This window comes from Ovis aries, chromosome 2 (genome assembly GCF_016772045.2).
Source record: "Ovis aries strain OAR_USU_Benz2616 breed Rambouillet chromosome 2, ARS-UI_Ramb_v3.0, whole genome shotgun sequence".
In the NCBI taxonomy this organism is placed as follows: Eukaryota; Metazoa; Chordata; class Mammalia; order Artiodactyla; family Bovidae; genus Ovis; species Ovis aries.
In genome coordinates this window covers 64,396,439-64,414,835 of record NC_056055.1, presented here as the reverse complement: position 1 = coordinate 64,414,835, position 18,397 = coordinate 64,396,439, and the positions used below count along the sequence as shown (strand labels likewise).

General features: G+C 38.5%; 1 protein-coding gene across 2 annotated transcripts in view; it reads left to right on the top strand.

The window, feature by feature from the left end:
* GDA (guanine deaminase) overlaps positions 1-18,397 on the top strand; it is a 128,873-nt gene that overhangs the window by 61,383 nt on the left and 49,093 nt on the right. For both annotated transcript variants that reach the window (XM_027964502.2, XM_060409369.1), the window contains exon 2: positions 12,337-12,425. In XM_027964502.2, the coding sequence (XP_027820303.2) occupies positions 12,337-12,425 (89 nt within the window). The remainder of the gene's footprint in view (positions 1-12,336; positions 12,426-18,397) is intronic.

Sequence of the window (18,397 nt, the reverse complement as noted above, 5' to 3'; positions counted from 1 at the left end):
CCCTAAGAAGAGTTTGTTTTAGCCTCTTCCTTTTCCATTTTTGGAAACTCTTTTCTGAGAAGCCTGCCTCTCATTATTCACAATGTATTTACATACCTACTTACTACCCTCATGTGTAATTACCATGATTGCTATCTCTTTAGCCACAGCTCTGTCCACCTAACCTGACTGTTTGACTCTGTGCTTCTCCAGTTCCAGTTGCCTTGACCCTATTAGCCTTCTCAGTCCTGATTATCCCCTGAGCCCCAACTGCCTCCATATTCCTGGCCCTAGCAGGCCCACCAGCCTGGGCTACAATAAGGGAAGGAAAGAAAGAGGAAAGACTACAAAATATTTTATAAAGAAAAAGGAAATGGGAGCATTGTTTTATTTATGTGTGAAAGTTTTAAATATATATATAGCATAGCATTTAATTGCTCTTACCTTGAGGCTGACTGTGGTTCACAGTCAATTTCTGGCTGTGATTCACATTTACCACCTACCAGCTATGTAATCTTGGGCAAGGAACTTACTATCTCTGTGCCTCAATTTTCTCACCTGTAAAATGGGGCTAGTAACAATACCTGCCTCACAGGGTTCTGGTGAGGTTTAAGAGAGTTGATATGTTTAAAGTATATAGAATAGTGTCTTGCACACTGTACGTATATTTAAATATTTTTATTATTGGGTTGGCCAGAAAGTTTGCATTTTTCCATAATATATTATGGAAAACCCAAACTTTTTGGTCAATCCAGGATGTTGCTTTTTTTCCCCAATTAAAAAATACTAAGTACCAACGAATCATTAGTGCTGTCTTAAGTAGAGTTTCAGAGAAGGCAATGGCACCCCACTCCAGTACTCTTGCCTGGAAAATCCCACGGACGGAGGAGCCTGGTAGGCTGCAGTCCATGGGGTTGCGAAGAGTTGGACATGACTGAGCGACTTCACTTTCACTTTTCACCTTCATGCATTGGAGAAGGCAATGGCAACCCTCTCCAGTATTCGTGCCTGGAGAATCTTTCCCAGAGACAGAGGAGCCTAGTGGGCTGCTGTCTATGGGGTCGCACAGAGTCGGACACGACTGAAGCAACTTAGCAGCAGCAGAAGCAAGTAGATTTTAGAAAAATTACTAAAGTTACTTTTTCATCTGTCAAAAAGTGCATGTTTTCTATGTACATGGGGCTTATAGGGCAGCCAAAATTGGCACTTTTCCAAGAGTTTTTCCACTGGAGTAGGAAATGGTAACCTACTCCAGTATTCTTGCTGGGAAAATCTCATGGACACAGGAACCTCCTGGGCTACGGTCCATGGGGTCACAAAGAGTCAGACATGACTGTGCAACTTAGCACACACACAAAATAATCAGGCTCTGAAATTAAAGGAAAAATCATAAAAAGTTATTGCCAATTGAAGATAAAGCTTCTTAGAAATACTAGTATAAAACCACTGGGACGGTTTTCAAATTAAACAATTTTAATTTGCATGAATCTTTTTTTAAAATTTTTAAAATTCAATTAATTAATTAATTGTTTTTGGCTACACTTGGTCTTCATTGCTGTGCACAGGCTTTCTCTAGTTATGGCTCACAGGCTCTGGAGTGCCAGCTCAGTATTTACAGTGCACCGGCTCAGTTGCTCTATGGCATGTGGGATCTTCCCGGACCAGGGATTGAACTGGAGTCCCCTGCATTGGCAGGCAGATTCTTAACCACTGGACTACCAGGGAAGTCCTGCATGAATCTTTTTAGAAGTCTACATCAGAAGTTGGCAATCTGTGTCCCACAGGGCAAATCCTGCTCACTATCTGATTTCATATAGCCAATGAATTGAGTATGGGTTTTACATTTTAAAAAATTTATTTTATTGAAGTATCGTTGATTTACAATGTATTAGTTTATGGTGTATAGCAAAGTGATATAGTGTATATATATGAAACTGAATATATAATGTATATGAAACTGAATACATATGTAAAAACATTTTTTTCATATTCTTTTTCATTATGGTTTATTACAGAATATTGAACATAGTTCCCTATGCTATACAGTAGGACCTTGTTTTTTATTGTATATATAGTAGTTTGTATCTTTTAATCCCAAGTCCCTAATTTATCCCTATCCCACCCCCTTTCCCCTTTAGTAACCATAAGTTTATATTCTATGTCTGTGAGTCTGTTTCTGTTTCAAAAACAAGCTCATTTGCGTTGTATTTTAGATTCCACATATAAGCGATATCATATAGCATTTGTCTTTCTCTTTCTGACTTGCTTCATTTGATATGATAATCTCTAGGTCCATTCATGATGCTGCAGTTGTGTTATTTCAGTCTTTTTATGACTGAGTAGTATTCCATAGTATATACGTACCACATCTTCATCTATTCATCTGTAAATGGACATCTAGGTTGCTTCCATGTCCTGGCTATTATAAACAGTGCTGCTATGAACATGGAGGTGCATGTATCTTTTCAAATTATAGTTTTGTTTGGATATATGCCTAAGAGTGGAACTTCTAGGTCATATAGTAGCTCTATTTTTAGTTTTTTAAGGTGCCTCCCCCACTGTTTTCCACAGTGGCTATACCAGTTTACATCCCCACCAACAGTGTTCTCTTTTCTCCACACACTCTTCAGCATTAGTGCTTTGTAGCCATTTTGATGGTAGCCATTCTCACTGGTGTGAGGTGTTACCTCATTGTAGTTTTGATTTGCATTTCTCTAATAATTAGTGATGTTGAGCATCTTTTCATGTGACTATTGTCCATTTATATGTCTTTGGAGAAATTTCTATTTAGATTGTCTGCCCATTTTTACATTTTTCAGTTCAGTTCAGTTCAGTCGCTCAGTTGTGTCCAACTCTTTGCGACCCCATGAATCGCAGCATGCCAGGCCTTCCTGTCTATCACCAACTCCCGGAGTTCACTCAGACTCATGTCCATCGAGTCAGTGATGCCATCCAGCCATCTCATCCTCGGTCGTCCCCTTCTCCTCCTGCCCTCAATCCCTCCCAGCATCAGAGTCTTTTCCAATGAGTCAACTCTTCGCATGAGGTGGCCAAAGTATTGGAGTGTCAGCTTTAGCATCATTCCTTCTAAAGAAATCCCAGGGCTGATCTTCAGAATGGACTGGTTGGATCTCCTTGCAGTCCAAGGGACTCTCAAGAGTCTTCTCCAACACCACAGTTCAAAAGCATCATTTCTTCGGTGCTCAGCTTTCTTCACAGTCCAACTCTTCACAGTCATACGTGACCACTGGAAAAACCATAGCCTTGACTAGATGGACCTTTGTTGGCAAAGTAATGTCTCTGCTTTTCAACATGTTATCTAGGTTGGTCATAACTTTTCTTCCAAGGAGTAAGCATCTTTTAATTTCATGGCTGCAATCACCATCTGCAGTGATTTTGGAGCCCTCCAAAATAAAGTCTGACACTGTTTCCCCATCTATTTTCCATGAAGTGATGGGACCAGATGCCATGATCTTCATTTTCTGAATGTTGAGTTTTAAGCCAACTTTTTCACTCTCCTCTTTCACTTTCATCAAGAGGCTTTTTAGTTCCTCTTCACTTTCTGCCATAAGGGTGGTGTCATCTGCATATCTGAGGTTATTGTTATTTCTCCCGGCAATCTTGATTCCAGCTTGTGCTTTTTCCAGCCCAGCGTTTCTCATGATGAACTCTGCATATAAGTTAAATAAGCAGGGTGACAGTAAGAATAGTTTATAACAAGTGAAAATTATGTAAAATATAAATTTCATTTTCTGTAAGTGAAGTTTTATTGGAACAAAGCCATACCTGTTTGTGTACATGTTGTCTATGGCTGATTTAGCTCTACAGTGATGGGGTTAACTAGTTAAAACCGAAACAATACAGTCCACAAAATCTAAAATATTTACTGTTTGACCTATTATAAAAAGTGTGCTGACTCCTGGTTTCTACTATATTAGAGAAGCAGTGAAGGAAAGTTACCCCTCCAGGCCCTCCCCATCATTCCTATGCAAAACAAAAAACTCTCTGACTGGAAGAAAAAATAATGGGTGTTAGGTTGATTATGCCCAGCTCCCAGCTGGTCCAGCCTTTGGCCTATCTCCAAAATTCCTTGCCCCAGCCATTTAAGAGACAACTACTCCGAACAACCTTGGAGGAGAACAGACCCCCTTAAGACAGTAGCTTTCCACATACATGCCTATATATACTTACTCTTAGATAAGTGCAGCAGCTCACTAATCTGATTGCTGCCCCTTCTCACGTCATTAAAGGTGATCTATTCCTGTAAAGTGCCAGTCTCATTCTTATTCTGAACCTCGCCTTCTCTAACTCCGTACCCTACAAGCAGTCGTAGAGATCTGGAAGAATCTCAGGAAAGATGGGTCAAGTCCAGGAGATACTCCAGCCTTGTCTGGTGACTCTGAACAGGTCACATATCCTGGTCTGTTTACTCATCTGTAAAATGAGAATATCGTACCTGAAGATCTAAGTCCTTCATGCTATCCTTTGGTAATTCATAACACAAATTCCCTTGTTTCTACCTTTATAGGCTGACATTTTTTCTTAAAGGCAGTGCCATTTCATCTTTCTTTTCCATTAATCATTTTGACGTGAATCGAGCTAATATGGCAATTTTCATCTCTGTCCAAAAGTGTCAAAAATCTTTGAGATACCACATTTTTATCTGCTTTTTGTCTCCCATTAACATGCCTAAGAGTGGGTTTTGTGATGCAATATATATTACCTTATTTTGTTAGATGGCCAAGCTATTTCACAATGGCCCAAAGAGGAGTTTACTCTGTTCCATAGCAACAAGCCTCTTGCCCACATTTGCCATCTGCTGTTTGAAGCCTCTATCTTGCACAGATTCTTTTCATTAGCTGACAGTCATTACTCATCTGCTTTTGGCTTTAATATTTCTGACATTCTCATTATTATTCATCCTAAATAGTCCCTGTTTCCAGTAAGAGTGCACTTGGAGTTGTTTGCTTAACAAAAGGGATTCAGTATTCTCATTTGGAAAACAAGGGGTTGGATGAGAAGGTTCCTGCCCAATTGGTACCAGCTATGATTTTATGAAACTTGGGTTTTAATGACTTATGTATCTGCATGACAGCCCACCTAGACTGAGGCCTATGAAGAGGAAGGCCATGGGCCTTAATAGGCACTCTTGGAGTCAATGATGTGAATGGCCACATAAGCCCAGGTAACATCAGGACGAGAGGGCCATTGCCCCATATAGGCAATATCAATGATATTTTATAAGTGTTCCACATTCACTTTCCAAAATAGTTTTAGAGGTTTCCTAAAAGCAAATCTCAAGGCCATGACCTACAAAGCCCCTTGCTACCTCCTCGATCTGATTTTTTTACCACTCTTTCTTTTAGTCTTTGTACTGTATTCTTACTTGGCTTCCTGATGTTTCCAAACAGGGCAAGCATCTCATTTAAATTTAACTCGAATATACATATTCAGGGTTAGATGGCATCACCGACTCGATGGACGTGAGTTTGAGTGAACTCTGGGAGTTGGTGATGGACAGGGATGCCTGGCGTGCTGCAATTCATGGGGTCACAAAGAGTCAGACACGACTGAGCGACTGAACTGAACTGAACTGAACATATCAGGGTCCTTGTACTGGCTGTTCCCTCTGCTTGGAATGTTCTTCTAAGAATATGAAGTGGTTTATTCCTTTCATGCAAATCTGTGCTCAAACATCATATTTCAGAGAACATCTCATCACACATCATACTTTATCCACTTACTTTGCTTTATTTTTCATCTTAGCACTCAGTTACACACACACACTATTATCAAAAAAATTGTTATCATATGTTACCTAGTAACTTGCATTTAAAAAAAAATCTTAAGATTGTATTGAGAATAATTCAATAAGTATATCTTCACTGATAATTTTAATTGCTGCAGTTTAGTCATATTTAACCAATCCCTTATTTGACTGACTTTGAAATTATTTGCATTTTTTAATTATTGCAAATGTTTGATAAATATATTTTGGGGTAAGGCAAGTAAGAGTTTTGAAGAGAGGGAGATTTTAAATTATCATGGTGGAGAGCTCGAACATGAGTTGACTTGAGAAATACTCTTCATTTTTTTTTACTAATATGCCCCCAAACAAATTTTGAAAAAAACCTATATGCTTTTGCATTTGTAAAAATTGATAAATATAGTTTTTATTAAATTTTGAAACATATAAAGCTTAAAATTTTTAGCAAGTTATAGATATATACATGTTAAAATTAAGCTATGCTATTACTTTTAAAGATATGTCCGATAGAATTAAAACATAGTGATTTGATATCTACCTTAATCTCTTTCTCTAAAAATCATGAATTAGCTCCTTATTAATAATCTGAAATGCTATATAGACCCTTTTTCATCTAGAATTACTAATTCTATTCTCCTTTCCTTACAGTTTGTGCTAATACAGTGTAGTTTTACACGTTGAAGTCTTTTATTGATCAGCCATTGCAATAAAATTTCTGTGCATAAATTTAAATATTTTAAATTTCTGGGGACTATAAGGAAAATTTTAAAAGTATATCACACGTTTTGAAAAGTAATTTGTTAAATGTGAAAGTACAAAAAGGCTGTTTTTTTCTTCCAACTACATAATGTATCTATGGATAAGTGTTACTTGTTGGTAGAATTAAACAGAAGCAGCATCAATGTTTTTCTTATTTTTTTCACTTTTATAGATTTAAGTGCTAAGAAACATTTTCACATAAATCAAGAAGATGGGAATGGGATGGGTTTTGCTGTACCAATAGCCCTCAATTCTTTGAACTCCTTTTGAGTTATTCTATTAAAAAACTGTGTATTAATCTATTACCAAAAAATACTTCTAATAATCTATCAGTGGATAAGCATTTACGCCTTCAGTCAGTTTTATTGACAGTAAAGACAGGGCTAGAGAAATGTCGTAGGGAGCAAGGTGCAGACATTGGTTGGAGCACCTTCAAGCTTGATAACTATGGATATTCCATCTACAGTGTGGTGTGCTTGCCCCAGTGCTGCTTGACTCCTCAGGTGCAGCCCAGAGAAGTAGGGCTGGTTGTAGTCAGGGTTAAAAATTTACTATATGTGTGTCAATTAAAAGATATAAGAAATATAAAATAATAGCTGATAGAATCCAAGTTGGACAAGGAAAATGGCAAAAGAAGACAGTTGATGGACTGGGGGAAAGTAGAGAGGAGAAAGGAAAGGCAAGGCTTTTTAAGGTGGATGATTGTTTGGAATAGCTGAAATGGCAGACAGAAAAAAGAGGAAATGGTGGTCAGTTGTGTGATTCTGTGGTTTTAGAGGTAGGGCATTTATAGGTTATGAAAATGCCCGAGCTGTAGCCATGATGTGAAGGTCATAAACTTCATGTGTTCATAAACAGATCACTGAAAATGAGTTCATGGAAGTAAATCCTATGATCTTGAAAGGATTGTCCATGTTGATATGATAAGGAGTGAAGGCAGGGCTTGCAGTGGACAGAAAGAGTGTGGGGCAGGCATTAACAGATGGGAACAATGAGAGAAGGGCTGGTAAAGCAGAAGAACAAGGAGAGGAAGAATGCTTTGAAAGCCAAAAGGAGCAGGTCTTAAAGGAGCTTTGTAGGTTTGCAAAAAGCTGCAGGAAGCATGGTTTAGAAATGGCCATCGTGGGTATGGAAACTCATTGCCTGACCCTGATATATGAATACTTGCCATTTGAGAAGTGTAGGGGAGGCCATGTCCTCAGAGAAGAGCCCCAGTTATCAGGAGGCAGAAACTAAGAGGAGATATTGAAGACAGGGGAATTTGCTATTTATGGATGGACAGTAACAAGAAGATTAGAGAAGGAAGTGGCAACCCACTCCAGTGTTCTTGCCTGGATAATCCCAGGGACAGGGGAGCCTCGTGGGCTGCCATCTATGGGGTTGCACAGAGTGGGACACGACTGAAGTGACTTAGCAGCAGCAGTAACAAGAGGTCATAGTGGAGTGGAGAGTGGTGGGAGCAGGTCAGGAACAAGGTACTAGAACAGAGCTTTATGAAGATAATGGTATAGACCGGGATCCCTGCTGTATATTTGAGAAGTAGGTGAATTCAAGTTTTCATGTTGACTGAAGGAAACAGAAAAGAAGGCAGGTGGATTTATTCCGATGGTCTCTGAGGAGTAGGGCCCTTGCATAACTATGTAACATCAGCTATAAGTTCACTGAAGGTGTGTCTTGCTTGGTTGAAGTAATTGAGGCTTATATACTGCACACATGCTGAATTATTATTTTAACATATTTTTGCTTTTTATTGTCAGTATATCATTGGGATTATTTTGGCATCTGTTGTTGTTAGGTTACTAAGTCATGTCTGACTCTTTGCGACCCTGTGGACTGTAGCATGCCAGGCTTCCCTGTCTTTCACTGTCTCCTGGAGTTTGCTCAGATTCATGTTCACTGAATTGATGATGCTATCTAACCATCTCATCCTCTGCCACCCTCTTCTCCTCTGCCTTCACTCTTTCTTAGCATCAGGGTCTTTTCCAATGAGTCAGCACTTTGCATCAGGTGGCCAAAGTATAGAAGCTTCAACTTTAGTCCTTCCAATGAATAATCAGGATTGATTTCCTTTAGGATTGACTGGTTTGATCTCCTTGCTGTCCAAGGGACTCTCAAGAGTCTTCTCTAGCACCACAATTTGAAAGCATCAATTCTTTGGCACTAGGCCATCTTAATGGTCCAACTCTCACATCCATACATGACCACTGGAAAAATCATAGCTTTAACTACATGGACCTTTGTCAGCAAAGTGATATCTCTGCTTTTTAATATGCTGTCTAGGTTTGCCATAGCTTTTCTTCCAAGGAGCAAGCATCTTTTAATTTCATGGCTGCAGTAACTATCTGCAGTGATTTTGGAGCCCAAGAAAATAAAATCTGTCACTGTTTCCACATTTTCCCCTATTTCCGCTTTCTTTTTGCCATGAAGTGATGGGACTGGATACTGCAATTATACCGCAATCTTAGTTTTTTTAATATTGAGTTTTAAGCCAGCTCTTTTATTACTCTACTCTTTCACCTTCATTAAGAGGCTCTTCAGTTCCTCTTTGCTTTCTGCCATTAGAGTGGTGTCATCTGCATATTTGAGGTTGTTGATATTTCTTTCTGCAATCTTGATTCCAGTTTGTAATTCATTCAGCTGAGCACTTTGCCTGATGTACTCTACATAGAAGTTAAGCAGGGTGACAATATACAGCCTTGACGTACTCCTTTCCCAATTTGGAACTAGTCCATTGTTCCATATCCAGTTCTGTTACTTCCTGAACTGCATACAGGTTTCTCAGGAGACAGGTAAAGTGGTCTGGTATTCGGAACTCTTTAAGAAATTTCCAGTTTGTTGTGATGCACACAGTCAAAGACCTTTGCATAGTCAATGAAGCAGAAGTAGATGCTTTTCTAGAATTCTCTTGCTTTCTCTATGATCTAATGACTTTTGGCAATTTGATCTCTGGTTCCTTTGCCTTTTCTAAATCCAGCTTATACATCTGGAAGTTCTTGATTCAAGTACTGCTGAAGCCTAGCTTGAAATATTTTGAACATTACCTTGCTAGCACATGAAATGAACACAATTATGCAGTAGTTTGAACATTCTTTGGCATTGCCCTTCTTTGAATTGGAATGAAAACTGACCTTTTCCAGTCCTGTGGCCACTGCTGAGTTTTCTGAATTTGCTGACATACTGAGTGTAGCACTATAGTAATGTCAGTTTTTAAGACTGTAAATAGCCCAGCTGGAATGCTATTACCTCCACTAGCTTTGTCTATAGTAATGATTCCTATAGCCTACTTGACTTTACACTCCAGGATATCTGGCTCTAGCTGAGTGACCACACCATCGTGGTCATCTGGGTCATTTTGTATAGTTCTTCTGTTGTGTATTCTCCACCAGGGAAGCCCCTTGCATCTGTATTATTATTATTTATTTAATAATTATATTACAGAGGCATTGGGTTATAATAATTTTCATTCTCTGTGTATCTGTTTTTATGTATATGTATGTGTATTGTCAGGTTTTAGTATGAGGATTGTGGTAGCTTTGTAGAAATAAAGAGGTGTCCATTGTTTTCCATGCTCTGGAACTCTTAGCACAGATATTATATGTTCTTTGTAAGCTGGAAAGAACTTTGTTGTAAAATTCTCTGAATGTGTGCTATCTAATATGATATAATAAGCACCTGGAATGTGGTTAATATGACTGAGGAACTGAACTTTTAAATTTTATCTTTATCTTAAATTTAATTTCTCATTAAAAATTGATACTTATCTTCAGTGTTGCAGTCTTTTAAGGACAACCTGGTTATGTGAGTCTATGTTTTGTAGATTATGTAAAGTCAAAATATATAGATGAAGTATTTCTAATGAAAATTTATCAAACAGATTGAAATATATTTTAAATATAAAACATACCTTGGATTTTAAAGACTAAATATGAAAAAAAGTAAAATTAAAAAATTTTATGTTGATTTTGTATTGACATGATAATCTTTTACCATGGCTACCTATGTTGATAAATAAAACATGTCATTAAAATTAATTTTACTGTTTTATACTTTTATGCTTTTAGTGTGGTATTTGATTGAATTGAATTGAATTCGTCACTCAGTCGTGTCCAACTTTTTACGACCCCATGGACTGCAGCCCACCAGGCTCCTCTGTCCATGGGATTTTCCAGGCAAGAGTACTGGAGTGGGGTGCCATTTCCTTCTCCAGGGGATCTTCCCGACCCAGGGATCGAACCCTGGTCTCCCGCATTGTAGGCAGATGCTTTTACCATCTGAGCCACCAGGGAAGCCAAAATTATAAATGTGGCTTGCATTTGTGATAGGCATTTTATTTCTATTAGACAGCATGGTTCTGAACCATGAGCTTTCCTAAACAGTTAGTAATCTTCCTTAGTTTCTCACAGAATTACTGGTTCATTCAGTTTTCCTATATCTCCAGAGTAAATTTTGATCATTTGTATTTTCCTGAAAAGTATTTGTTTCAAATGTATGAATGTAGTACTTTGCAAATATTTACTTCCTCCCTCCCTCCCTTTTTTTTGGTAATGGTAAATGGTAGATCAGCTCTGGGATATATTAATAAGTTCTGTTTTTGTGATTTTTAGTTAACTTTATATCTGCTTTGATTTATTGATTCAAAAATATTTTTGGGATCATCAATTTACTTTTTCTTATTTGTAGGAATTACATTTTTCATTTTCTCTTCTGATAAAAATCCCTATTTTTTATAAAAAGATATCATCAAAGAATAGAGAAGTCAGTATTTATTTTATTTTTTTATTCCACAAACTTTCCTGCACAATATTGTCTTGCTTCTAACTGTTTAGATACATTTTCTATAAGTATTTTCAATAGTTCATGTTCCATGAAACATTTACTTTCATAATGTGAAAATATTTGAAAATAATGTTTATTGCATAAAACAGGTTATTTTGTTCACATATATTTCATTTTTCCTTGTCTTTTCTTGCTTTACAATCCACTTTTGTAGAGAAAGCAATCACACTCTACTTAAAAAGAATAAATAGTAGAAAATAATGTATCTAGCATTTAACATGTTCTAGGGATATGCTAACTTCTTAATTAAAATTAAGAATATTTGATCTTCACAGTCACTTTGTGAAGTATGTACTGATGTTAGCCTCAGTTTGCAGATGGGAAAACCAGACCAAGAGGGATTGAGACCTATCCAAGAGTTAGTAAATCTTACCTATTTCTCACCTATTGTGCATGGACTCACAAGCCCCATGTGAGAGATCATTCTGTTAGTGTTTCATGCACAATACTAGAAAATATGGCAGACCTCTTTACAATGGATGTCTAGCATCAGAACATCAACATAGTTCATGCTAAGACTCCATTGTCAGGCAGTTATCACATGCAGTTATATTCAGTGTTAATAAACTGCCCTACGATGTACTCCTGTTGTGCTTCGGGCTTGGGTTCCCTATAATAGCCTAACAAAAATTCATCAGCACTGAGGTGCTTTCTGTAAACAATTGTTTCCCTTAATCATTTGGGGGGGGGGAGCGGGGGTAGAAATAGACATCAATTATCCATTTTTAATACCTTGTATTTTCAAATTAGAATTTTTGAAGTCTTACATCTATAGAATGGCAGAAAAAGAGAAATTTCATGCAGTTTATTTCTCTGGACAAGCAAAGACAAACTTCTGTCTTTATCCCTAATCTATCTCATTTGGTGTCAAATACCCTTTAAAATTAGCTCAGCTATGGTATAGTCCCTTGAAAAATTTAGATATTTAATAACAACAAATGGTCATGGTTCATTAATTTATGATTCTTTTCTTTCTTTCTTTCTTTTTTTTAAAGATAGTGTTTTTGGAAGAAGCATCCCAACAAGAAAAGCTGGCCAAAGAATGGTGCTTCAAGTCATGTGAAATAAGAGAACTGAGCCACCAGTAAGTCAGAGTCAACTTCTTCCCTTTTACTTGATGCTATTAACTAGTCTCAAATGCTAAGAACCTGTCTTGAGAGACAGAGAGGTCTTTCTCTTTTTTTGAGGATGGAGATGGGCAAGAGAAGGTAAATAGAGAATATGGAGTTGAAAGATGGAAACTTTGAGAATGAGTGGCTGCCATCATTCACTTTCTTCTTCAGCAAATATTTATTGCATTTATTACGTGCAAGAATAGGATCTGGAGGTGAAAATGATATACAGCGTATTGGTGCTTACTAGGTTTATGGCCCATGGCAAAGAGAGAGCATAAACAAGTGCACAGATAGGTAAGCATGACAGTGATGACTTCTGTAAAGGAAGTAATTAGGGAGCATGATAGAGATGAACTAGTGGGAGGTGAGAGGAAGTTTAGGGAGGAAAAACTCTGACAGCGTGCATAAGGAAGTTATTATTCAATCTGTCAGTCATGTCTAACTCTTCGTGATCCCATGGACTGTAGCACACCAGGCCTCCCGGTTCCTCACCATCTCTCAGAGTTTGCTCTAACTCATGTCCATTGAGTTGGTGATGGCATCCAACCATCTCATCCTCTGTCATCCCCTTCTCCTCCTGTCTTCAATCTTTCTGAGCATCAGCATCTTTTCCAATGAGTCAGGTGGCCAAAGTATTGGAGCTTCAGCTTCAGCATCAGTCCTTCCAATGTATATTCAGGGTTGATTTCCTTTAGGAATGACTGGTTTGACCTCCTTGCAGTCCAAGGGACTCTCAAGAGTCTTCTCCAGCAGAACAGTTTAAAAGCATCAATTCTTTGGCACTCAGCCTTCTTTATAGTTCAATTCTCACATCCGTACATGACTACTGGAAAAACCATAGCTTTGACTATATAGACCTATCTCCAAAAGAGCACTTAAACTACGATTTTATCTTCCAACTACTTTAGTGGTACAGGGCTTCCCAGGTGGCTCAGTGGTAAAGGATCCATCTGCCAATGCAGGAGGTGTGGGTTTGATCCCTGATCTGGGAAGATCCTCTGGAGAAGGAAATGGTAACCACTCCAGTATTCTTGCCTGAGAGTATCTGCAAATCAATCAATGTAATACCCTACATTAACAAATTGAAAGATTAAAAACCATATGATTATCTCAATAGATGCAGAGAAAGCCTTTGACAAAATTCAACATCCATTTATGATAAAAGCCCTCCAGAAAGCAGGCATAGAAGGAACATACCTCAACATAATAAAAGCCATATATGATAAACCCACGCAAACATTATCCTCAATGGTGCAAAATTGAAAGCATCCCCTAAAGTCAGGAAGAAGACAAGGGTGCCCACTCTCACCACTACTATTCAACATAGTTTTGGAAGTTTTAGCCACAGCAATCAGAGAAGAAAAAGAGATAAAAGGAATCCAGATTGGAAAAGAAAAAGTAAAACTATCACTATTTGCAAATGACATGATCATCTACATAGAAAACACTAAAGAAAGGACAGAAATGATATGGACCTAACAGAAGCAGAAGATATTAAGAAGAGGTGGAAAGAATACACAGAAGAACTGTACAAAAAAGATCTTCACGACCCAGATAATCATGATGATGTGATCACTAATCTAGAGCCAAACATCCTGGAATGTGAAGTCAAGTGGGCCTTAGAAAGCATCACTATGAACAAAGTTAGCGGAGGTGTGGAATTCCAGTCGAGCTGTTTCAAATCCTGAAAGATGATGCTGTGAAAGTGCTGCACTCAATATGCCAGCAAATTTGGAAAACTCAGCAGTGGCCACAGAAGTGGAAAAGGTCAGTTTTCATTCCAATTCCAAAAAAGGGCAATGCCAAAGAATGCTCAAACTACCGCACAATTGCACTCATCTCACATGCTAGTAAAATAATGCTCAGAATTCTCCAAGCCAGGCTTCAGCAATACATGAACCGTGAACTCCCTGATGTTCAAGCTGGTTTTTGAAAAGGCAGAAGAACCAGAGATCAAATTGCCAACATCTGCTGGATAATCGAAAAAGAAAGAGAGTTCCAGAAAAACATCTATTTCTGCTTTATTGACTATGCCAAAGCTTTTGACTGTGTGGATCACAATAAACTGTGGAAAATTCTGAAAGAGATGGGAATACCAGACCACCTAACCTGCCTCTTGAGAAAGCTGTATGCAGGTCAGGAAGCAACAGTTCGAACTGGACATGGAACAACAGACTGGTTGCAGATATGAAAAGGAGTCCGTCAAAGCTGTATATTGTCACCCTGCTTATTTAACTTATATGCAGAGCACATCATGAGAAATGCTGGACTGGAAGAAACACAAGCTGGACTCAAGATTGCCGGGAGAAATATCAATAACCTCAGATATGCAGATAATACCACCCTTATGGCAGAAAGTGAAGAGGAGCTAAAAAGCCTTTTGATGAAAGTGAAAGAGGAGAGTGAAAAAGTTGGCTTAAAGCTCAACATTCAGAAAATGAAGATCATGGCATCTGGTCCCATCACTTCATGGGAAATAGATGGGAAACAGTGGAAACAATGTCAGACTTTATTCTGGGGGGCTCCAAAATCACTGCAGATGGTGATTGCAGCCATGAAATTAAAAGACGCTTACTCCTTGGAAGAAAAGTTATGACCAACCTAGATAGTATATTCAAAAGCAGAGACATTACTTTGCCAACTAAGGTCCATCTAGTCAGGGCTATGGTTTTTCCTATTGTCATGTACGGATGTGAGAGTTGGACTGAGAAGGCTGAGCACTGAAGAATTGATGCTTTTGAACTGTGGTGTTGGAGAAGACTCTTGAGAATCCCTTGGACTGCAAGGAGATCCAACCAGTCCATTCTGAAGGAGATCAACCCTGGGATTTCCTTGGAAGGAATGATGCTAAAGCTGAAACTCCAGTAATTTGGCCACCTCATGTGAAGAGTTGAGTCATTGGAAAAGACTCCTATGCTGGGAGGGATTGGGGGCAGGAGGAGAAGGGGGTGACAGAGGATGAGATGGCTGGATGGCATCATGGACTCGATGGACATGAGTCTGAGTGAACTCTGGGAGATGGTGATGGACAGGGAGGCCTGGCGTGCTGCGATTCATGGGGTCGCAAAGAGTCGGACACGACTGAGCGACTGAACTGAGCTGAACTGAACTGAAGACTCCACCAGAAAATTACTAGAGCTAATCAATGAATATAGTAAAGTTGCAGGATATAAAATTAACACACAGAAATCCTTGAATTCTTATACAGTAACAATGAGAAAACAGAAGAATTAAGGAAACAATTCCATTCACCATTGCAACAAAAGAATAAAATACTTAGGAATAAATATACCTAAGGAAAAAAAAAAAGCACTATATACAGAAAACTCTAAAACACTGATGAAAGAAATCAAAGAGGACACAAATAGATGGAGAAATATACCATGTTCATGGATTGAAGGAATCAATTTAGTGAAAATGAGTATACTACCCAAAGCAATCTATAGATTCAATGCAATCCCTGTCAAGCTACCAATGGTATTTTTCACAGAGCTAGGACAAATAGTTTCACAATTTGTATGGAAATACCAAAAAAACCTTGAATAGCCAAAGCAATCTGGAGAAAGAAGAATGGAACTGGAGGAATCAACCTGCCTGACTTCAGACTATACTACAAAGCTACAGTCATCAAGACAGTATGGTACTGGCACAAAGACAGAAATATAGATCAATGGAACAAAATAGAAAGCCTGAACATAAATCCACACACCTATGGACACTTTATCTTTGACAAAGGAGGCCAGAATATACAATGGAGAATGACAATCTCTTTAACAAGTGGTGCCGGGAAAACTGGTCAAGCACTTGTAAAAGAATGAAACTCAAACACTTTTTTATGCCATACACAAAAATAAACTCAAAATGGATTAAAGATATAAATGGAAGACCAGAAACTATAAAACTCTTAGAGGAAAACATAGGCAAAACACTCTCTGATATAAATCACAGCAGGATCCTCTATGACCCACCTCCCAGAATATTGGAAATAAAAACAAAAAATAAACAAATGGGACCTAATTAAACTTAAACGCTTTTGCACAACAAAGGAAACTATAACCAAAGTGAAAAGACAGCCTTCAGAGTGGGAGAAAATAATAGCAAATGAAACAACTTACAAAGAATTAATCTCAGAAATATATAAGCAACTCCTGCAGCTCAATTCCAGGAAAATAAATGAACCAATCAAAAAATAGGCCAAAGAACTAAACAGACATTTCTCCAAAGAAGACATACAGATGGCTAACAAACACATGAAAAGATACTCAACATCACTCATTATCACAGAAATGCAAATCAAAACCCCAGTGAGGTACTATCTCACAGCAGTCAGAATGGCTGCTATCAAAAAGTCTACAAACAATAAATGCTGGAGACGGAGTGGAGAAAAGGGAACCCTCTTACATTGTTGGTGGGAATGCAAACTAGTACAGCCACTATGGAGAACAGTGTGGAGATTCCTTAAAAAACTGGAAATAGAACTGCCATACGACCTGGCAATCCCACTGCTGGGCATACACACTGAGGAAAGCAGAATTGAAAGAGACACATGTACCGTAATGTTCATCACAGCACTATTTATAATAGCCAGGACATGGAAGCAACCTAGATGTCCATTGGCAGACGAATGGACAGGAAAGCTGGTGTACATATACACAATGAAATATTACTCGGCCATTAAACAGAATGCATTTGAATCAGTTCTAATGAGGTGGATGAAACTGGAGCCTATTATACAGAGTGAAGTAAGTCAGAAAGAAAGACACCAATACAGCATATTAATGTATATGGAATTTAGAAAGACGGTAACGATGACCCTGTATGCAAGACAGCAAAAGAGACACAGATGTAAGGAACAGATTTTTGGACTCTGTGGGAGAAGGCAAGGGTGGGATGATTTGAGAGAATACCATTGAAACATGTATATTACCATGTGTGAAACAGATCGCCAGTCCAGGTTCGATGCATGATACAGGGTGCTTAGGGCTGGTGCACTGGGATAACCCTGAGGGATGGGATGGGGAGGGAGATGGGAGGGGGGGGTTCAGAATGAGGAACACATGTACACCCATGGCTGATTCATATCAATGTATGGCGAAAATCACTACAGTATTGTAAAGTAATTTGCCTCCAATTAAAATAAATACATATTAAAAAAAGAAATGGGAATACTTTTTTTAAATTCAAAGATTTTGTCTGGGTTTAGGCCAAGTATGTTTTCAAAGTCAATAAAACTTCCAAAGTCAACCAAATAGTTTTCATTCTACTAACACTTTAAGGGTTTAGAATAATGTACTGAGAACACTCAATTAGGAATCAGAACACCTGGCATGAATCCTCAACCTACAGCTTTGTAGCTGTTAGATGGAAAGCAGGCTCTTCCCCTCTTTGAGCTTGTCTCCTGGGCTGTTAGCAAAGGATTGTCCTAGATGGTGTAGATACCTTCATCCACGGCAGCACGTCTGTGAACTGTGTTTCCCCTAAGGCTTTGAGGCAGAAAAGCTGGTGACAGTCCAGAGAGACGGGGGACTGGCCCTAAAGTTTTATTACACTTTACATTTATACTCACATCTCTTACCTCCTTCTCTCTCCTTGCTGCCTCTCATGGGCTTAGAAGTATGCAGCCAACAGGCATGCAGATGAATCAGTGGTCATGGAGATCACTCCACCTCTGCTGTTACCATCTGCTTCCTCTTGGAGCATTTTCACCAGGATATATGTTGAAGAACAAAGGACATTTATAAGTCACCTTCTTGCATGCTTTTATCATGAAGGATCCCAAGAAGCTTTGGGAGTGAATGAGATGGATGTCGGGAAAGTGAGAGGATGGTGGAGTGTCCTGAGGATATGGATCGAGGTGAATGCATCTGTGGATTTTATATCCTCTTGTTCCCTCTTTATGAGGCTGCTCTTGGAGTTAAATCCATCTAACAAATGTACATTC